This window comes from Dinoponera quadriceps, unplaced genomic scaffold (genome assembly GCF_001313825.1).
Source record: "Dinoponera quadriceps isolate SergipeBrazil2010 unplaced genomic scaffold, ASM131382v1 scaffold707, whole genome shotgun sequence".
Lineage (NCBI taxonomy): Eukaryota > Metazoa > Arthropoda > Insecta > Hymenoptera > Formicidae > Dinoponera > Dinoponera quadriceps.
Window position 1 is genome coordinate 226,866 of NW_014555450.1, and position 21,768 is coordinate 248,633.

General features: G+C 47.6%; 3 protein-coding genes across 4 annotated transcripts; 2 read left to right on the forward strand and 1 right to left on the reverse strand.

The window, feature by feature from the left end:
• Positions 1–4,812: 4,812 nt before the first annotated feature.
• On the forward strand, positions 4,813–10,480 carry LOC106744307 (pro-resilin). Its single transcript, XM_014618968.1, has 2 exons — positions 4,813–7,686; positions 8,641–10,480. Exons 1-2 carry the CDS (start codon positions 7,669–7,671, stop codon positions 9,160–9,162), a joined length of 540 nt encoding a protein of 179 aa, XP_014474454.1. The 5' UTR covers positions 4,813–7,668; the 3' UTR covers positions 9,163–10,480.
• An 8,227-nt stretch (positions 10,481–18,707) lies between these two features.
• Positions 18,708–19,397, reverse strand: LOC106744268 (immediate early response 3-interacting protein 1). Its single transcript, XM_014618900.1, has 3 exons — positions 19,255–19,397; positions 18,990–19,091; positions 18,708–18,910 (listed from the first exon to the last, which is right to left on the reverse strand). The coding sequence occupies exons 1-3, from the start codon at positions 19,343–19,345 to the stop codon at positions 18,855–18,857; spliced, it is 249 nt and encodes an 82-aa protein (XP_014474386.1). The 5' UTR covers positions 19,346–19,397; the 3' UTR covers positions 18,708–18,854.
• Positions 19,398–19,821: 424 nt separating this feature from the next.
• Positions 19,822–21,741, forward strand: LOC106744267 (ATP-dependent (S)-NAD(P)H-hydrate dehydratase). Of its 2 annotated transcripts, none has more exons than XM_014618898.1 (2): positions 19,822–21,402; positions 21,561–21,741. In XM_014618898.1, exon 1 carries the CDS (start codon positions 20,372–20,374, stop codon positions 21,377–21,379), a length of 1,008 nt encoding a protein of 335 aa, XP_014474384.1. In that variant the 5' UTR covers positions 19,822–20,371; the 3' UTR covers positions 21,380–21,402; positions 21,561–21,741. The 2 variants fall into 2 exon arrangements, with proteins under 2 accessions (XP_014474384.1, XP_014474385.1); XM_014618899.1 differs by having other exon boundaries at positions 19,822–20,240; positions 20,404–21,741.
• Positions 21,742–21,768: the final 27 nt, after the last annotated feature.

The following is a 21,768-nucleotide window of genomic DNA, read 5'->3' on the forward strand; positions in this document are numbered from 1 at the left end:
CATCACTTGTCGGATGCAAAGTGTGGAAAAAAATAAGGCTAAAAAAGAACAGAGAAAAGAGGGGAGGATGAATACGGACTAAAAGAGAATTCACTATTAATAGAACTACAGGTGACTGCAGTCACCTTCGGCTGAAATATATGGCCTCCAATAGTCTGGCCTTGCAAGAGCCGAAACTACCAAGGCCGCGAATATCCGCCGGTAAGCCGTTCCAGCTATATACAGAGGTAACAATGTGTGAACATATTAAAAATTTCCGACGGGACAGAGTAAGTATGACGCAATTCTGGTTGATCTTACGGATTGCTCCGCTCTAAAGCTATAGGTTTCGAACAATAGTCTAGGTACCACGTTGTTAACAATGCCAAATAGCGGGCAGAATGGCGTCTCCGTTGATTCACCTTTAACCATTTTAAGTGTACGGGAAAAGGGTGAGATCTGAACATCCGGTCTCGCGTCGAGTATCAATCCTACGCATCTATTCAAGGCTAGTCGCGAGTGTAAATTATGTTCACCACTGATAAAGGTGAAAGCACCATAACAATACTCGATGTGTGGAAGAACCAGAGAGAGAGAGAGGGAGAGAAAGGGATTATCCAACAGTTGGCGTACAAATATTAGCCCGGTGCAAACACGTTCGCGTCGGCACGCTAATGCGACAAGTGTCGCGCCGCCTGTGACGGTAACGGTTTACATGTTGCACGGACTTTGCAAATACAGTAAGCCGGTCGCTTGTTTCAAACAGATCATGAACGTTTGTTCACGCAGGTGCGCGCGGATCCCGTCCGCGAGTGGTCGTCGCCGAGATGAGTCACGCCGAGGATCAGCGAAGGGCGAGAGACCCTCCTCGCTTACTTACTCGCGAGATTTTGCGCCAACATGGGTTGAATTTTTCCTCTCACCTTTCACCGCGCGAACCTCGACCTTTCCGCCTTTCATGGGAAGATACGCGGGATTTCGCCCGTTTCCGTCGCGGGGTAACCCTCTTGCGTTAGAAATGAGTACATTCGAGCGAGAAGTTCACGCATGAAACGGCGTTACGTAAAACTGCGTCGACGGAAGATCGCAACTACCACAGGCGCTGTCCATTAATCTTGTAAACATCGCGTCCCGTAAACGATTACACTTTCTAAAGAGTTACGGCGTAACGTTTTGTGCGGGACACGGCGCGTGTACATACGCGTCCTTAGATCCGTGCTAAAAAGCTCAAGTCTAACGAAACACGGATTCTCGCTGAATCGAGAAATCTGAGCGTTGAACTACTCTGATAAATTTGATTCTGAAATTCCATTTCTTAAATCGAGGTTCTTAAATTCCGATTTCTTTCATTCGCTCGGGTCGAGTGAGAAAGCGAATTTTGTCTTTTCCCGGATTTTTCTTCCGACAACGGGACGTCGCGACGTCTTCGGAAAATCGCAGTCGCGGCGTTTTTCGGCGCGTATATGTAAATTTTGTAAAGAGGCGGCGCCTCCGGCGAAATCCTCCTCGATGCGAAAAAAATTGTGAAAGTTTGAACTGTAACCTACGGCGGCAATAGTGGCGAGCGATAGTCACGCAATGCTTGTACGATTATTGAAGGGACAAGCGGCTAATCGAATTCCCACGGTGTCGCTAATTATTCATAATTTAACGTACATTCGAAATTGAGTCGCGGTTTCCCTTTGCAGAAGGCAGAAGTATAATCCGCCGGCGGGAGACGTGATATAACATTTTTATTGACTCGCTATTACTAAACGTCGTATTTGATTTCGCGCATAGAGACAAACCGGAGGAATTTGTATGTCTGTATTACAGACAAACGAGCGTGAATGGAAGCGCAATGACCGATCCGAAGTGTGTGTGCTTTCGCAATCAAGCCGATTTCAATAGGCAGCATAGACGATTATCCTGCGAGAAGTATGACTCAAGACGATTAAAGTGTCTAAAGGACGTCTTCTCGAGGTGAAATGTTGATCCTGTGTTAAACTGAAAATTCTATAATACAGCAGGAGCTTAATGAAGCTAAATAAATTCAATTTCAATTTTAATGATATAATTTACTTCTACTTTGACACCGATGATGTCTTATAAGTCCGTTTGCGCGGTTTTAGCGTCAAAATAACGCTGGACTCGAGATAACATTAAGATGAAGTCTGCAGAATTTAAGATTCGAGGGAGAAGTTAATAAGTGCCAACATCGTCAAAGGTTTTTATTATTAATAGGGACCCGGACGGAATGAAAATATCGGTCCGGTTCCGGTCCACTAAGATATTTAATAAAGGTTTCGCTTCCGGTTTTCTGGACAATGAAAGTACCGGTAAACCGTTTAAATTACGGTTCTNTTATAAAAAATAATATTATTTCCTCGATGTAAATGGCACTTCTTCACTACTTCCATCTTCTCTTAGTTTTTTTAGATACATAATATTATCCTCATTAATTTTTTTAGATACATACTATTACCCTCATTAATTTTTTTTAGATACATAATATTATCCTCATTAATTGTAACCTTTTCCTAACGAAACATGTAAATTATATAAATTTCGAGAATATCTCGATATTCTCCGAGCTTTCTCAGGATATACATATTCCGTTAGAGTAATTTGTACAATTCAGGACTGTCTTTCCGCTTATCCCAAAATTATAATATATTACTTCTTCTATTAATCCTCTTCCGTTCAATATCGTATGCTTGAAGTTAATTTTTCTATTTGTCGCGATAACTAATCGACGTTCTGCTTCTTCGTGAGAACCAGAATTTTATTACGAGATGAAAAAAACGCTTATTTAAAGTCGCAGAATAAGAACCAAAATAGCGAGCCGAAAAGAACCGCAAACCGAAAAGAATGTAACGGTTCCGATTTCGATTCTGGTTTTATAGGGTTTATAAAATTTCGGTACGGTTCCGGTTTGACAAGAATACCGGTTTCCATACGGTTTTCGGGTTTCGGTTCGGATCCTTAATTATTAGTCCACAGGTCGTCTAAATAGGTGCAAACCTATCCTTGAGAACATCGGAGTCGACGTAGCATAAAAATGTCGACTCGGGTTGTGAGACATCTGAGAGACGTCGCACGTTCTTCCGATATCTCCGGTAGGTTTCTCGAACACTCATGCTAATTTGGGGTACCGCGGGAGTCCGCCTCCCGGTGTTCCGCAGCCTCGGCAAGGCTGAACGTAAGAAGCCTGGTAAATGACGACGACAAGGCAAACAGTCGCGACTGTTTGAGAGAGGAAGTTCCTCGCGGCGGGTAGGAGAAAAAAATTGACGAAGCGAATGACGCCGAGCGAAGAGGAAGAAGACCGGCGAGGCGGCGAGAGAGCAGAAGCTCCGCCGGCTGAGCGAAAGTCAAGCTCGGCTTCCACGCGAGAGAGGAGTTCCTTCCACGCTGCAACATTAATATTTGAGAAACTCGGATGCAGCACACGTTGCGACGTGACTCGGGGGCTGGAGAGTCTTACCCGAGTCATCGGGATCGACGATCGCAGCCGTTGATTGCTTCTACGTGCGACCGAGGAGGTCAAAACTGTGCACACGCGATGATCGGTGGCAATAAAATAGAAAGAGAGAGAGGAGCTCGATGTCTTTCGGGGAAGAATGAGAAAATCGAGAAAATCGTTCGAATGATAAAATCAAGAATCGAAAATCGCAAAGAGCGCAGGGAGGTGTTTTCGACTGAAGAATTGATCGCAATGACAAATGTGCCGTCGCAAAATGACGCATTGTCGTTTTCTCCACGTCAACATGTTTCACCTTCTATAATTCACACTACATGAGATGTCCCACTCCCCCTCTCGCCCCACCCTTCTCTCTCTCTCTCTCTCCCTCTCTTTCTTTCTCACATCGCGTGCAGGTGTGTGTATGGGCGCGCTCGCGACTTTTCTCTTTATCTCTGCGATTCGTATGCTTTCTTTCTCGAAATCGGCAGGAATAAGTCGCGTGAAATAACGTGCGTGAGAATTCATAGTGCGTAACGAGCGTACGCGGGTCACACGTTATTCGGGTCTCATAGCTGTCACACACCGACACACACCGCGCGGAGTGTGATTAAACGGTGTTCCGCCGAACACTGAAAGCATCCTCGTATCATAAAGCATCAACAGCGAATCGACACGTGGACGTTCTAAGAACGGCGGTATTGACAGAAGTGACACGAATGACGGGATTAGCCGCGTATGATCACTCCTCGGAATTCGCGCGAGTAACATCGGCGCGGGAGAGGCGAGAATATTGTTTATCAGAGACTGTAATCCGATTCAAGGCCCTTTCGATTTCAGCATCCGAGTTGCGCAAATATGCGCGCAGATAAGAGACGATGACGTCACCGAAAACGCAGCTCTCGAGGTCCGCCTTGTACATCGTCTTATCCACACTTTAAATGAAAAATGCAGGCATAATATATAAGTATATAAATATTTATATATTTATATATATGAAATACACAGATATATAGTCGGCTGAGTAAAAAAGGAGGGTTCACATCGATATCGTGAGATTTTTATCGTCCGGCTGGACGCGCGAGCGAGTGGAATTCACGCCAGATGCGGATTGCGGAGCGCGAAAGAAAGATTCAACGAGCGCAAGACAAAGACGAAGCGTCGACGAGGTCGGGTCAGCGGCAATTGCAGCTGCCGGAGGATTTTTGCGTAACTGAATATGAACGCTGACACAACGGGGGCATAATCGAGACTGTCAAAAAGTCGCCGTACGCGTACTCGCCGAAATCGGCCGTCCTGCCGCGTGCTATTAGCTCCGAACGGCAAGGACACGTGAAAGTAATGGCCGAAAAAACGCACGCGCGCGCCTCACCTCGTCGCTGGGACCAACAACCAGCGGCGGAGAGAGAGAGAGAGAGAGAGAAAAAGGGGGAAAAATAGGGCGAACCAGATCGAGGGGGAAAAAGCAAAGGAAGAAAGCGAAGGAGGTAAAAGAGGAACGGTGAGATATACGAGGTCATAATGCGCGGGGAAGTGGGTCAAGAGTTCACAGGCCGGATAATTAAATTCCTCGCCGAAGAAAGCGTTTTCCCTCTCGTTTAGTTGGTACCATCGCCGGCGAGGATGGGAACCGGACACTGGACGACCTGCGGCTGTGTTGCCAGACCAACCGTAATGGACTTCCTCCTCTAAACGCCTTCAAATCCTTCTCCGTGCCGAAGAGCGAGGGGACTGGAACTTTGTGAATAATATGATTTTCGACATCGGCCATTAAGGCCGCTAGAGAGCTGGGTCCCAGGACCTTAATCTGTGGCGTATAACAAGCCGGTTAACGAACGCTGATTACGCTTCATTTTGAAGACGTGCGATGCGCGTTCAGGATAGGGTCCTTGTCAGATGGACCCCGACTGTTAAATCACGGAGCTGTTTAGGATCCGAGCAAAAGGTACAAAGAGAAAAATTAACGTCCATTCACGACTCATATTCGACGAATATAAGCGAGCATGTATAATCTTATGCCCAGCTCGCTCTTATACACATACAATACACGAAGAAAGTGACTTTTGGATAACAGAAGCGTAAGGTTTTCGGTTAGATTATATAAAACTTCGTCATAGAAGCGGGTTCTATCATCACGTAAGATTCTATATTCCCGCTTACAAATGAGAATACGAATCTTGAATGGAACATCGAATACTAATTCTTCCCCCCTCCCCCCGTGTGCGATCGTAGTACATCGGCGTTTCTAGCTCGCCCATCGATATAATCATTGAACCCCCGCGCGAAGAAAGAGAAACGTTACTCTCGCGCGGATACGAGCGACGTTGCGAAACGCGATTTATTACAAGCGGCGTGTGTCCGAGATGAAAAATCGCTCCCGAATGATGGTAGCCGCGAGCGTCGAAAAAGTTGGTTAACACAAGGCGCAAAGGCAGGCGCGAAAACTCCTCCGGGGCAGGTGTCGATGCACCGGGGAATACTTTTTAGAGCGGCAACGCCGCGTGTGTTGGTGCGTGCAAGACGCGCTCGTCGCCGATGATTACGTCGATTCGAACGCACGGAAGCTTCGCCGCCGTGGATGATACAATGATGGCGTAGCACGTACTTTTCTTCCTGATCGGCCCGACTCTCCTTTTACAAGCAAGAGTTCGTGACTCCGCGCCAGCCGATCGCCCGGGACTCACCTACCGCACACGCGACGCGGATTATTGATTTATTCCCCGCCAATTTTCCCGGTCGGAATCTCGGCGAGCCGACGGTCGTGGTAATTTGTTCGTTGATGCGGAACATTTCTCGATCGAAGGATCGACGGATCCTTGGGATCTCTCCCCGAGATACTTGGCACTCGCGAGTGTGCGAGAGAAGTAATCTCGGCAGCTCCTCGTCATCGGATAGAGCTAACTGTCACCCAAGCTCGTGGTAGTTCCACGTGCGCTTAATTAAATATCAATTAAGCGGCCGAAGATATTCATCGGTAGAACCGGGTCAAGTCGTTGATCGACGAATCCGCACGGACTATTTATTCTCACTTGAGATATCCGCGGAGGAATGCATGGATCGTTTCTGACGCAACGCCGATGAAGTACAGTTGAGCGACAATGAGCGACGTTGAAATAGCGATAAACGGGCGAGAAGAGAAAGAAATGCATCGAAATGCGAAACGAGACATCGGCTTAGTGAGATTTTCGCCTGGGAAATGTAAATGTTCTCCCTCGGCTCGCGGAAAAGTCTAAAAGTCGCGCGAAGACAATGGAATCCTCGCTTCCTTCAGCGTCGATGCCGAATCGAGAGTGACGCGCTCGTTGGCCGCGCGATCCCGCGAGAGCAACTCTTGAAATTACTACCGACTTTCTTTCAAGTGACCTATTCGGGCTACAAAAGTCCCGTCCGAACTGTTGTCATGTCCTGCGTACGAGATGGCCGAGACTTGCTATATTCAACGTATTGAGTTTATCAACAAACAATTCCGACGTGAACGAAATCTGAATATTTCTATCTCTATGCGTCTCTTGAATAACGTGTTTCAAGTAGCAATCAAATGTGCGAGTACTTGCACAAATCACAAGATCGATCTGTCGATTGCTCCACGACTAAAGCTCGCAATTCGTTAACGACATTGCTACTTATCTACCACGAACATAAAATTTCAACGGCGCGTTGAAGTCGCCAAGAGATCCTCGAGCGCCGCCCAATAATCCTCCGTAACGATTGAACAATAATCGTGACTATCAAATTCTATCTCCTTCCTGAGAAACACCAACTCCGTCCATACCTGTGTACGCCTCTAATCGTAAAAAAGAAAAAAAAAAACTCACGTGGAGATTAACATATAGCAGGTGGCCGAGGTAAATTCTGTCGCGGGGGCCATAGGGTTACGGCGAAATATCCGACTGACGAAGTCTAGGTCTAGGACGCAGGCAGATATTCGCTGACTATCGAGAGAGACCGCGTTTCGCAAGATCTGAACGTCCAAATCCCGAGTACGACGGCGATCCTCTCTCGGCGAGCGGGACGACTGGATGGCGGCACTTGGCGGAGAAAGAGAGAAGCACGAGGACGCCCGGAGGGAGGGGGGCGAGGAGGGAGAGAATCGTCTCACAAGTGAATTACTCTCACTCGAGAAGCCCCCGTCTCTTCTTCTTCGTGGGGGTACCTTACGCACGTCCCCCTGCTTCTCCGGGGAGTATAAATGACTCCGGTCTACCTTCCACGGAGTCACAGAACTGAGCGGCATCGCAGAAGCCGACATGAATCCTTTGATCGCGGTAAGCACGCTTTTGTTTCCATTTATATCTACGGTAAGGCATTGTGTACGTCACGGATAGGGAGAGAAAGAAATAGAGAGAGAGAGAGAGAGAGAAGGAAGAGCGAGTTTTCTTGACGGAAGAAAGTGAGAAGACTTGTACATAGTCGTGTGCGTGGGCGGTAGAAGAGAGATCGCAGTGATCGAGATCGATGGAAGAAGCGAGTGTGTTGATTTTTCTTTTCTTTCCTGGATCGCATTTCACATCAGCCTACTAGTCGTTGCTTCCGAGCCTCTGATTTCTCGCGATGCTAGTTTCACATTAGGCGCACAGCCTGACGGTACTTTCCTTTTCGTTCCCGCCTCATTGATTTCTCGCGGAGAGCTTCACTGACACACTGACACACGACGCGCGGTAAATTCTGATAATACAAATTCCAAGTTAATTCTAGGAGTACCGACGGTTTTATAGTTGCCGAAAGAGTATTCGTGAAATTACCGGTAAATGAATAGCGATGAATTTCATTCAATTTACGCGGACTCTCCTCTCGAAATTTCCGAACTCATTGGACAGCCGGGTTCCGAATCAAAGTATCGGATTTCTTTTCTTCGATTTTCTTCAAACGCTAAAAACACTTTGACAGGCTTGATTTATACATAAGCGAAGGATAAAGCGTTTGAGCATACAATCTCTCTCGAGAATACGCGCGTCCACGAGCTAGCTGAAAGTCGCGGCGCGCGGAAGAGCGCGAGCGGTAAAAGTTAAACGGCCGCGGTCGGTTGCTCTTTGACCGCAAGGGACTTAATCGACTGTGACTGATCGATTTCCTCGCTGCTTAATCGGGGTTTACAAGGCGATCGCGGGGTTGCGCAGTCCTCTGCAGCGGTCGGTCCGTCCTGGAATTGGAGTGACTGCGCGTCGGCTGTTCTTCCCTTCGGGTTCCGAGGTAATTCGGTTATTCTTCCCTGTTCGCAGTGTTTGATCATCGGTCTGGCAGGGCTCGCCCTGGCCGAGCCGCCTGTGTCCGGCTACAGCTACAGCAGGCCGACCGGCGGAGGCAGCAGTTACTCCTTCGGCGGCGGCGGCGGCGGCTTCGGCATCGGCGGCGGCGGCGGCTACACCCAAGTGTCCACCGGCTACCAGACCAGCGAGGGCGCCTCCGTGGACGGGGCTCTGCTCGAGCAGATCCGGCAGATCCTGCTGAAGGAGGAGCTCCAGTCTCAACAGAGCGGCGGCTTCGGCATAGGCGGTGGATACGCGCCGAGCTCGAGCTACGGCGCCCCGAGCACGTCGTACGGCGCCCCGAGCACGTCCTACGGCGTGCCGGGCTACCACACCCGCGTCGTAGGCATCGACCTCGAGGGCATCAGGCAGGCCATCCAGGTGGCCCAGTTCAACCAGGTGACCCACGGCCACGGAGGCTACCCCAGTGGACCCAGCACCAGCTACGGAACGCCCAGCAGGCCGCCGTCCGGTAGCTACGGTGCACCGTACTAAGGAGTCATCTCGGTTTGAATGATGATGAGAGAGAGAGGGAGAGGAAGGGAGAGAGAGAATGCGTAGTAAGAGAGAAAGAAAGAGATAGATTGAGAAGGAGAGTTGAAGTAGAAACGGGAGGAGTCGATAAATGGCACCGGCCGGCGACAACGGCTATCTTCCGAGGCGAAGGAAGCGCAGAAGGACGAGCCGAGGAGACATCGGAGATATCTATACACACCTGCACGAAATCGTGACTACCTGCTAACCACACACCTCGGGGTTTCTCTCTCTCGAAGTGACGCAACGTTTCTCCGACGTAGCTCGGAAGGTCGTCGGTGTCGGGGTCAGATCGCGAGGATCAAGATTCGAGGACCGTCCGAGTTGAGCGCGCCCCCCGGGCCAGGAGACGGGAAAGCGCGAGATCCACGGCGTCCTGAGCCGTTGAAGATCAAATAGTCGTCGCTTCAACGGGTCAGGGTCTCCCCGGGTCTCCGCCGGAAAGTACGAAGAACGGGCGCACCCCCTCCGGGGCCTCGATTTGTCGGGGATCCAACGGTCGTCGCTTCGGCAAGTCGAGGCCCGCGAGAGTGAACGTGGCCGGTTTTTCCTTCTTCTTCTACCTTTTATCTTCTCCTTGTTCACACTTTCACACCCGGACGGTCGCTCGAGAGGGTCACCCCGAGGAGCCGGCGCGGTGCCGGAGTCTAATCGTACCAAAATCGCATCAATCGTCGCGGCCGTGTCCGCGCGCGCGTTCGAGGATCAGTGATATATCTCAAGAGGAGAGGAGTCTCGCAGTCGCTGATGCAGACACGTTTCACACAGCCGGCGGATCGCCGGGACACTCGTAGGAGGCAGCGGGAGGAGGAGGAGGAGGCCCACAAGCCGAAGACGTGATCGGCGCGATCAGCGCCTTGTAAATAAAATTCTATCGCAGCGCGCGCGCCGTCCGCTGCGTAATTCAGCTCGGTCGCTCTCGGGAGGAATTCGCCTTCTTCCTGATCCTGATCTCCGTCGAACGAGCTGACGAACGGGAGATTCTTCGCTCGGAGGAGCGATCGCGACGGGGTCGATTTCACGCGAGAGGTCGTCGTCGTCGTCGCCAGGAGAGCATCGTCATCGGCATGGCAGAGAGAGAGAGAGAGAGAAGCGACTTCGGGTTACGGAGCGGACGCCGCGCCGAGAGTCGAGCCAATACACACGTACACACACGAAGCCACGAATACACACTATTTTTTTATACGTTTTAACGCTCTACTTCTTAACCACGCATCTTTTTGTACTTGTATAAAGGCTTTTTTGTAGAAAAAAAATAAACAAAACGTCGCCACCGTTGAAAAAAAAAAAACACCCGTGTGTGCTTCCTCCCCTCCGCCAGCCCCTCGATCGTTCGGCGGGTCGTGCGAACCGCTCGAACTTTTCTCTTTCCCGACACTCCTAATTTCACTTCGCCGATATCCATCGATCCCACCGGCGTTCTCGCGATTTCGCCGGGACCCCCTCCCCCCTCCAGCGTGACCCTACGATCCCCGTTAGAGGAGAGACGCCGATTTCGTTCGTCAGATTGTTCCGCACGGGTTCCTCCGCCGGCGTCTTCCCCGGAGACATCCTTTCCCCTTTTCTCCGCCGGTGTGCTTCGAGGAGACACCTTTCTCCTTTCACCCGTGGACCCGTGAGCCAACGTAGTCGTATTATCCTGGCCCCATGGAGGGGAGACCGAGCTTCTCCACTTGGACGTGACGTAAACCTTCAGAGAGCACGCGAAGAAACGTCTCTCTCTCTCTTTCTCTGCTTGCAAAAGGGGCCACATGACGAGAGAGGAAGAGAGAGAAGGAGAGAGGAAAAGAGAAGGATCTCTGGCCATCGGTCAAGATTCGAAAGTAGCTGGCTGAGCTCGCGATTACGCCGAGCGGAATACCCTCGGATTAGTTGCGCGAAGAATCACCGGGAGGAAGGCTGTTTTTTTTCCATTGCACTTTCGAGGAGATTCACGCGGCCTCGTTGCCATTACGGCCATCCAGCGCGCTCCTTTCTCGCTCTCGGGACACTTCGCGAGATTAGCATCGGCCGCTGACTCTCTTGATTGCGGCAGGGGTGATGTAACTGATCTGCGCGACTGGAGATTTCACTAGAGTACAGTGAGAGGAGAAGACACGTCTAGCGCTTCCCGTTGCTCTTTCTTGTGTTATTCTTTAGGCTTTGAAGCAAGAGATCTCATCGTGGCTATCATCAGGCTAGATCAAAATGCAAGTCTCCCACCCACGATTTCTTTTCAGTCGGGTTTGTAATTTCTCTCTTGGACTGAGAGAGAGAAATACTCGAAAATTTATCTGTGAAGGGCTCGTTTCACGGAAAGAATAATAATAATTTTACGGGAGTAATATTTCAGCGAAATCAATCTTACATCTGTCACGAATAAAGTTTTAAGTACTTCTATCTCAGTGCAATCTTAATGAGTTTGGTCGGATTTTTAATTTCAACGGGACACCTCCCCCTCTCCCCGCCACTTTCTTTCGCGCAGGATGTTTAACTGTGTTCCATCACACGGAGAAAAATAATTTGCTGGCCCAGCAAATTTTATGCTGTCGCAGCGGACCTATCACTATGTGGCCCGCAAAACGATTGAGAGTATGAAGAGATGTTAAGAGTACTAATTGCCATTCGCTGGATATATTTCGCCAAGTCTATAATTGAATTTGCTTTTAAGAACAAATCAGCAAATGTAGGAAAACACTTATTTTGTCTTAACAGTCAATTAACGTGAACAATTTGTCCCAAGGACAAATTCACTCGGCAGAATATTTATATACTTCCTATCCCGGCGACGAGACTGTTTCCGCTCTAATTACGAGTAATTCGCTAGATTGGTTATGCCGAGTAAATTTTATCGTTACCGTAGCGAATATGCAGTAGCAACGTTGTGTGTGTGTGTGTAATTCCGCTACACAGCAAAATTATTTTTCTCCGTATGTACACATAGGCAAGTTAGCTAAGTGAGAAAAGTCGGTTAGCTAACCTGGTTGTCTTTATTAGACCAATTAAACTCGCGTTATCCGGTCGAAAGGAGAGCCGTTTGCATTTACCGTCGTCTCGAAAACGTTTCATTAGCATGTTTTTCAAGTAGCAACCGACTAGACTTTTTACGGCGGCATTTATCAGCCACGATTCCCTGCAATGCGGTAGAGCGTCGCGTTTTACGATGAGAAGGAGTATGCGATAATTATTCTGATTTTTCTCGCGAGTAACTAACGCTCTATTTAGTGTCTAAAACCTGCATTTTGATGAGACGTCATGAGAGTACCGACGTCGGGAATTTATGGCCCCCCGCGACAATGTCCTTTCCCATTCACGAACGAGTGGGAGAAGAAAACATTAAACGTGCAATTTCGCACCGGGTATGTGTGTGCGTGCACACTCAAGTAAGCGGCAACAGCGAGTAATGACAGCGCGACGGAATGAAGAGTTAATCGAGGCGCGATTAGTCGTGAATCAAGTCATTACACTAAACCTCGATGTCCCCGGGTCTTCACGGAGCGATTGCGTCACCGGTGGATGCGTGAGTTTATTTAGATTCCTCGCGCGCGCGTCCGTCGAAACGCACGACGGGAGACGACGGGGGTTCGCGTGGAGACAAGAAGAAGCTGGACTAAATTACACGTACGTGTAAGTCTCTGTTGCGCAACGAGATAATGTCGAATACCACGTTTAAATGCGGTGCAGACTTGGACGGTGATTATCGCAGAAAGGAAGAATGGAGGGCGCTAAGAAAGCGAGGAGGCCGATGTGAGGCGAATAGTATCGCCGGTAATATTCGCTGATTTCTCGCCGACGCGTGTAACACCGAGAATGAAGAAGAAACACGTCTTCTCCCTGTCAAAAGCCACCGCATCTCTCTATCGCGAGGCGATCGTGAACAAACGGTGTCGCGCTCCGCGCCATCAACGTCGCACTCTCGCGGCGATCAACGTGCGAGACGTCTTATTTCCGCATTTCGGAGCATCTCCCCAGTCAACGAGAAGCGATTGACGAAGGTGCCTAACGTGAGCTCGGAGCGGAATTGTAAAACGAAGAAAGTGAGTGCCCACCGCTATAGACGCGAGCCGCCGCACGTCCGGAGTAATTTCCGTGTCGGTAGAAACTTATCTCCCGACGCGTGAGAAGCGTTATTTTTCTTAACGTAACGTTGATCACACACACACATGTCTCAAACGACAGAAAACAAGCCTCTCGGCGGAACCAGAAGTCCGTGTTGTTACCGCTATTGCGAATGTATGTTTCACATTGCTCGTATAATTAAAAGAGCTCATGTAATCACCAGGACGCGTAAAAATGGCCCCCGTGAATGCGGCTGAAGTTTGGAGCGATCTCCGAGCGAAGATTTCAGAAATTTCTTTCACGTTCAACTTTCGTGAAAAAAAGAAAAAGCAAAGATACGCGGAAAACAGTAAAATTGTTGCAAAATGGGCGCTTTTGTACTTTACTGAATGTGACTAGGAAAACAGACTAGGAAAAAAATAGTTGGCTCATCATTAGAGCCCGGAAGCTGCACCGTTCACTGCAACGGCTGCGTGCGAACGAACATTCGCACAAATTAAAATTCCTGCCGAGAGCCCCGGTGGCTTGTGCAAGCAGGTGACAGTAGTTTTACACTCCGTGGAAGGATACACGTTAGAGAAAAAAAAAAATAGTTCGTTCAAAACGAGCGGAAGATCTTCCTAAGCGACAAAGTTCAAGCGCGCACAAAGATGGTATTACTGGGCTTCCGGGCCTAATTTCTTCATAAAACGTTTAATTTTTCATTTTCGCTCGAAACTTCGAGCATCCTCGCGAAGCTAACGCGAAGAAGCGTCCTTCGAAGGATTTGGGAAAATCAAAGCGCAGAGGCAACGAGAAGTGACAGAATTTTATATTCTATATATATGTGGAAAATTAATAATGTGAAAATACTTTCGTAGCGAAACCATCGTTGCTGCAGCACGGAGGAAATATTGTGGCAAAAGTTTCCATGAAATTTTGTAATGCTAAACTATGCCGGAATTATGATCGAAGTTATGACCTGTGTTGTAATCTTTAGTGTGTGAGCACATGATGTACATCACTATAAATTACAACACACATCATATAATTTCAGTCATAATTCTGATATGATCTAACATTACAAAATTCCCCGGCGATTTTTACTACATTATTTTCTCCGCAAACTGCATATTTGTTGCATCGGCAAGAAAATTTCGTTCGCATGACCGGATTAGCGGATCACTCGTAATTGGAGCAGAAACCGGCCGTGAGAATCGAAAATATCCCGCCGAACGAATTCGTCCTTAAGAACAAAATATATACAGTGTTTTCCTACGCTTATTAATTCGCTCTTACGGCAAGGCAATTCCTAAATGCAGCAAAGTGATCCATCAAGTGACAATTAGTGTTCTCGACGGATCGTTTCACCGTCCGATACAGCGACCGACGGATTTCGCCGCGACGTTATAAAATTTGCCGTGCCGGCGAAATATTTGTCTCCCGTGGTAATCCGGTTTACCCGAAAGAAAAGATCATTGCGTGTCCGCCGAAGGTAATAACACGATTATCGTGTGAAGAAACACGGTAACATACGAAGTCGACACGCACTTTCATGAGCGGCGCTTGGCGACGGTTTTACTACAAAGTGCCTATTAAAAATGATTTCGTGGGAGACGAAGGAAAGCAGGCGCGATATCAGCCAACTATCTGCGTGCCCCGAGAGAGGCTTACGTATGTACCTGCTACCAGGGAAAGTGCCGACTTCGCGTCAGGGGGTACGGTGAGATCGGCAGGAGGGAGATGGAGAGGCGCGCACACGCAGTGTGAGACTCGTCGTGGAATTTTGCAAGAGGCGAGCGCGCGCACACGAATCTGCCGGCGTGCGAAAGGAGAAAAAACCACGCACCTGGAGAATCGGACACGACGATCTGTGCTCCAGTTAGAGGAACACGACTCGCTTCGCGTGCGTACCGCGACCACGATCCCCGCCTGCGTGGAAACGGCGAGGAAGAAGAAGAAGAACGAGTCCGGCGAGGAGTTGTTTCACGAGGAGGCCGAATATTGACGATGCGGAGACTCGTGGAAGTATCGCCAGCGGAAAACCGTACCAGCAAAATAATGTCGAGATTGAGGAACGACGTAAACAATGCCGTTTACGCTGAGAGAGAAATATCGGGGAAATAAACGATATTTGTTCAGTCGGTGTACCGATAACATTGTTTACTCAAATCTGAGTTCTTTTGTCTCAGCAGAATAAGCGATCCCTTTGATGGAAAGATGCAGATTTAAGAAAAACGTATATTTTCTTCCGCTTGGGGAGAATTCTTTCTCAGAGAGTGTAAAAACATCTGTATCATTTAATTTAATTAGTTTGATCTTTTATTTAATTCCAACTTTTATATTACACCTACGTATTTTACATTAGTGTAAGAATACATTATATTGTATCATATATATTTTGTATTAATGTAAGTATATATATATAAATATATGCTATTAGTACCTAACAAATAAATATGTTTTATTTTTTAAGTATTTATTTTTTAGGTACTCCTATTAGTCAACCTTGCTTTTGATAAACTTCGTTAGCAAAAGGTACATGCCGAGAAATCGAATTGCGTTCGAATTGTTATGTTTGACATTCGCGTTCGCGCATTCGACCAAGCTGAGTGTGGAAGCCCGGAGAAAATTCGAGCCGCTCTACCGATCGTCGCCTCGAGAGAAGAACAGCAGCTTCGACGGGGGGCTTCAATACCGGTAAGATCCGCTTTTAATCGGCCGGCCCGATCTGCGGCGGACCGTAGGAAAAATCCAGCGTGTGAAAATGAGGGAAGCGTCGGCGGGAGAGAGGAAGTGCGCGATTTACACAATGCTAGCCGCGCTGCCAATTATGGGAAGCAGATTTGTCGGGGCGCGTAAAAAACGCTTCCACGACGTGCCCGCCGGTCCCCGTGCACTTTCGCCAGTCCCATTTCCGCGCGGGGGGCCTTTGAGACAAGAATACGCGCGCGTTGCTCAACGACGACCGCCGTTAGACCGTCCGAAGACGAGAAGCCAACGAGCCGCTTCACAGTCCCTCCCTTTTTTTCTCTCGATTGCGAGAGTGACGCGGGCGTCGCTCAAGTTGCGTATCATCGGATTACGCGAACCTTAATTAGCGCGTTCCCCGCGATGCTCGAGATAAATCAACCCGCTATCCTCGAAGACCTCGAAACGAGCGGGATTAGCGAAAAAAATCGCGAGACTCTTTTAAATTAAGGTGTCGGGTAGATCCAACCGAACTCAACGTTCAGCGTAGCCTCGTAATAATAATAACAATTCTGCGTTTTAATGCGAAGGTAGAGCCGCGCATTATCTCGTGAATACTCCTCATAGGTGGTAAGTACGTTAAATCGATCGGGGCGTCCTCAAGCTAACGGATCGGTCAGATTATTATCGGCCGGAGCGACCTGTGTACGGTAAATCGGACACGAGGCGCTTGCACAACGATCGACGTTGCGTCTTCGGACAAGCTGCAGCGCGTCGTGCACCGCGAATGGGATCGTAATTCCCGGGCAGAAATGACCGCAACGTCGTTATAACGTTACCTCATGCAGCCCCGGCACTCCTTGCTTCCATAAATTATTCGTACGGTTCGAGATCGAGTTTTTCCTCAGCAACGCCGGACAAAAGTCCGATCGGGGATTCTACAGCTACCTTAAATTGACGGCGCGTCGATCGGCTGATTTTTCTTTTCTTTTTTAACGAAACACACTTTCGTCATATGAATTCGTTACGAATCCCCGATTCCCCCCCCCCCGCGTTCTTTTCTTCTCCCCTCGGGGAAACAGATGCCGGAAACCGATTAAAATACCTGTCAGTGCCAGAGGAAATTCAATAGAACAGTACGAAGGAGCAAGTGGGCTCTCATAGCGCGATAAAAGACGAGCGGACATTCGTGCAACTCACGCTTAATGAACGCTAACGAATCCTCACGCGTCCGCACACAGCCAAGTGCGAATCCGACGTAATAGTCATTGATTATCTCCCCCCCTCCCTCCCTCCCTCCCACCCTCTCTCTCTCTCTCCTACTTCTTTTGTCCCGAGAAAGCCGGGAAGGGGGAGAAAGTTAGCGGAAAATCATCGGGCGTCCTGTGATTTTATTCGCAAATCCGTAAGGAGGAAGAGGCAACTTGTCCGGCTGGTTGCATCTTCCGCGAAGAACGCCGACGATTATTTACGCGCTGGCCGTTGACCAGGCGATTTACGATTCAAATGATCCGGGAAGGAATAATTGAAATGGAAATGAGCGGAAGCGGCGACCGGTCGGCCTATCGTTTGTTTCAGCCACGGGTACGCCGGTGCTGCGCACATACTGCCAATTCATGCGCGGAAAGGCGTACTTACGCAAGAGGTACGCTCGCAGGACGCAGGATTGGTTAACCCTTCCGCGCTCTTCGCGACTCTGACAGCGAACGATCCGCTTGAAAGGTCGAAATACGCAATGATCTGCGAATCGTAATTCACTAAAAAGCAACATTTCCACGGATAAACGTTCAAAATAGATCACATATATCCCTATATTTCGGACACTTTCGCCCATGTTGGAATTCGTCCCGAGCTGATCATGCAAATTTCGGCTCTTCAATTACCCTCAATCCGTGATTTCGCCGATCAGCGACGTGCTTGCAGCGACATCGCTCATTAATCGTTTCTAATTGCCGCTTAACGAACTCTTACCTTGGTCATCGAGAATTCTCTCGCAGCGTGAGTGGAAAACGGTTGGTTGAACTAATTTGGCTTGTAGGTCAGCTGGTACCGGCGAATGAAAGCGAAGAGCGCCATCAGCGTCAGTCGGGTGAGGTTAGGTGAGGCACGTCGCAGGGCCGTAGTAAGACGGGCTCCAAACCTACGAGCAAAAGTAAGCCCGCTTGAAATGTTCGAAGGGATCAATTCTGGATTCTGAAATTTTCTGAAATTTCTTCGTACTACATTTTACTGTGTAAGATTGCGCTATCTTCTTTTTTCCTCCTTGTATGGTTTCATTTCCGACATCAAGCGTCGGGTCCGAAGATTTTTACTCGTCCCTGGATGGGAAAAACTTGGCGGGCAGTCGTTCGAAAGTAAGAGCCGTCACGAAATTTCGCAACTTGGACGAGTCATATGATTGCAAACCGCAGAAAGGGATTATCGGCGGACGTTGGAGATGAAAGGTGCGCATGTAACACCTGTCGATTTCATTGTCTTTTATCGCCAGATGAGGAAAATGGCCAAATAACTCGAATATCTTATTATTTAATCGGATGCCTTCGGTTATAATGAAAATACCTTCCGTACTTTTGATTTGGAATCTGAATGGATATATTGTTACCTTATTAACGCTATTATCACAAGTAATTTCTATTACTTTTGATATGTACAAAACTAGTTTTACATACTGTATTCCAAGTGTATTTATACAGAAATTGTTGCTTACTTAGGAGGACAAAGGAGAGACACTATACGTTGCTTGTTTTATACAAAACTATTACTAATGCATTGGAATTTCCGAAGAAATAGACACGTTATAACAGTGACGAGACATTGTTTTATCACAAAGGTATTGTAAAAGTAAGTATAATTTAATAAATTCCCATTGTGCAGACATCATTCAGCAGTTTGGTTGACACACAGCGCTTCGCATTTATACATCTATACTGTAATTCTTCTGTGTATCACCCGAACACAAGCTTTAGGATTATTATCACGATGTTGAAGAATATCAGTGGAACTGAAAATCAACGTTGATATACAGAAACTGAAAATAACAAGGATCTTAAGCAGTCGTCAGATTTTGCAATTATACTTACCTTTCATCACAGTTCGTATCGACTTAATAAGATTCAACATTTGTGTTTTAGGGGTAGGAGACTCACCAAATCCTTGCACATTTTGCCACGATGCCCAGCCAACTAAGATACAAATCTCAACGTCAAATACACATCCGAATATTGTTTTCCATTAAAATTATCTTCGAAATTATAACCTAAAACGTGACTAGGCGCTCAGCATTTCCCTGTGATCTGCTATGCGAACAGAAGCACATAATACTCATAATTGCCTCATTATTCATACCTTTGGCGAGAAACCTTTCTTCGTTTAAGACGCAAACTGCGTTCAGACATAACAAAGTCGCTTCGAAAAGCGTCCACAGTGTAAATGCCATTTCTCCTGCAATTATCGATAGCGCCTGACAGAAGTGTTTGAGAATAGATAGAGAGCTGAGAACAGTCGTGTCTGCAATTTGCCGGTTACCTCATTTTAGGGCGCCTCTGTATTCGCAACGTGGAACTTGTATCACGTTGGCATTACCCACCAACCTTCTCAGTAGGTAACGTCTACGATTTCGTTCTGTGCTATGCACACACCTTTCGTCTGTAATAATACCGAGAGAGAAGCGCTCCAATTTTATATTTCTATCTATAGAATAATATATTCGCCATACTATACGAATCTATGGAAATCAATTCATAACAGTATGTAGAGAGAGAAAGTTTGAAAGAGATATTCTCTTCGCTTATGAGAATTGTAATTATAACACACGGACACGCATTACATAGTGATTTTACCGGCAGTTCTGGAAAATGGAAAACAGTTAAGTAGTTCTACCTGGAAAATCGAGGCTAGGTGGGGCGTCAAACACTCGTTCGCAGTGGTGTTACAAGAAACGTGGCTGCTCACAGGCATTTTTTTCCGGTGGTTACATGTCAAATATTCTGTCGATTCATTGACGTGTCGGACACAAATTCGAGACATCGATAGTTTGTAATTGCATTTGTTCATTACGATATCAACGTTATGTGAAATTACCCTTTTTTTTTTTTAACAAAATCTTGTATCCGCTACTTACCAAGCATTATATCAACGGTTACCGGCTAGCCTAACAAGTTTCTTCAAACACAAAATTTGCAGTGAATATTTCAATAATATAGAAACAACAAGAGAAAAATACATCATTGGGTATTGTGTTTTCTTAATGCCCGTGTACCTTATTCAACCTCTTCCACGTGTAAAAAGGGATATTAACAAATAGTTTGGCGGGTTTGTTTACGTCATTACAGGTAACGATAAAGTAAGGCTTAAATGTAACATAAACTTCTGTATCGATTAGTTCACGGAAATGGTAACGTAATTTATATTCCCCGGGGAAGATTTCGTTAGAAAACTGCATGTGTATCATTTCATTTGGAAAATGGCACTCGCTGTTCGTTATTCTGTCAACAGGAGCTATATTAAATCCCTAACAATGTCCGCGATGTCGACATCGTCGTCGATGGATGATCGTATGTTGAAAGGAATACAGAGGGTGATACCGAATCTGACCAACACCAAGTACAAAGGCCAGGATGGTAGAATCGGGGTCTTCGGTGGTAGCACTGAATACACTGGCGCGCCGTATTTCGCAGCAATGAGCGCGTTGAGGACCGGCGCCGACCTCGTTCACGTGTTCTGCACCAAGGATGCCAGCGTCCCAATCAAATCGTTCAGTCCGGAACCGATAGTCCATCCGATCCTGGATCAGCACGATCCGCTGAAGCATATAATCCCTTGGCTGGATCGTCTGCACGTTATCCTGATCGGGCCTGGACTTGGCAGGGACGAGAAGACATTCAAGATCATCGTTGACTTGATATCAACCTGTCGTGACTTGAAGAAACCGTTGATCATCGATGCGGATGGGCTGTTCCTGGTCTGTCAGAAGCCCGAAATCGTAAAGGACTATCCAGGACTCGTTATGACACCGAACGCAATGGAGTTCAGCCGTTTGGCCAAAGCGGCCCTGGACAGGAACATTGCGCCCTCCCCTGTGGTGAAAGCTTCCGACGTGAAACACGTGGCGGAGGCTTTTGGGAAAAACGTGGTGATTCTGCACAAAGGAGCGAAGGATGTGATTGTGGACGGTCACAAGGGTACCGAGACTGTCTCCTGCGGATTGGCCGGCTCTGGAAGGAGATGCGGTGGACAGGGCGATCTCTTGGCTGGTTCCCTCGCTGTCTTCTGGTGGTGGGCTATGAACGCAGGAACCAGCGAATGCGCCCTTTCGCCTTCGACAGTGGCCTGCTATGCCGCGTGCAGACTCATTCGAGAGTGCAATGCGTCGGCCTTCAGATCAAAGCAGCGAGGAATGTTGACGTCCGACATGTTGGAGCAAATTCAGCCGGTCTTTAGCAAGATCTTTGAGACTCACAACAACAAGTAACGCAGAATGCATCGTGAACTTCGGTTCGGTCTGATTTGTATCGCTTTTAGGTGTTATTTGGTTCGAAAGATGACGTATATGATTGTTTATATAATTGTTTATGTCGTTGGAAAGAAAGATCGTGAAGATAATTAAGCACGGAAATACGATGTCAAAGATGATTTATTATTGTGGGTTTTAGAAGTTCTTCGTTTAGTGGAAGAGGTCGAATTCGAGGTGCCGTCTCGTGAAGCATGCACACACATCCTTGCAACATTATCCAAAATTAAACTCTTCATCAACGCATCCCGCATTACGTGTATTGCTTTGAATGCACTTATAAAAGTCTGTCTTCGAAAAGTCGTATATAAATAAATATATATTTATGATTATACTTTCAATCCCACATG

Excerpts from the sequence above, each read along its gene's own strand:
- LOC106744268 (XM_014618900.1), bottom strand. The coding sequence starts at position 19,345 with ATGGCATTTACACTGTGGACGCTTTTCGAAGCGACTTTGTTATGTCTG. Across the intron at positions 19,092-19,254 it reads AGAAAGGTTTCTCGCCAAAG|TTGGCTGGGCATCGTGGCAA; the intron begins GTATGAATAATG and ends TTTGTATCTTAG. Across the intron at positions 18,911-18,989 it reads GATACGAACTGTGATGAAAG|TTCCACTGATATTCTTCAAC; the intron begins GTAAGTATAATT and ends GTTGATTTTCAG.
- LOC106744267 (XM_014618898.1), top strand. The coding sequence starts at position 20,372 with ATGGCACTCGCTGTTCGTTATTCTGTCAACAGGAGCTATATTAAATCC.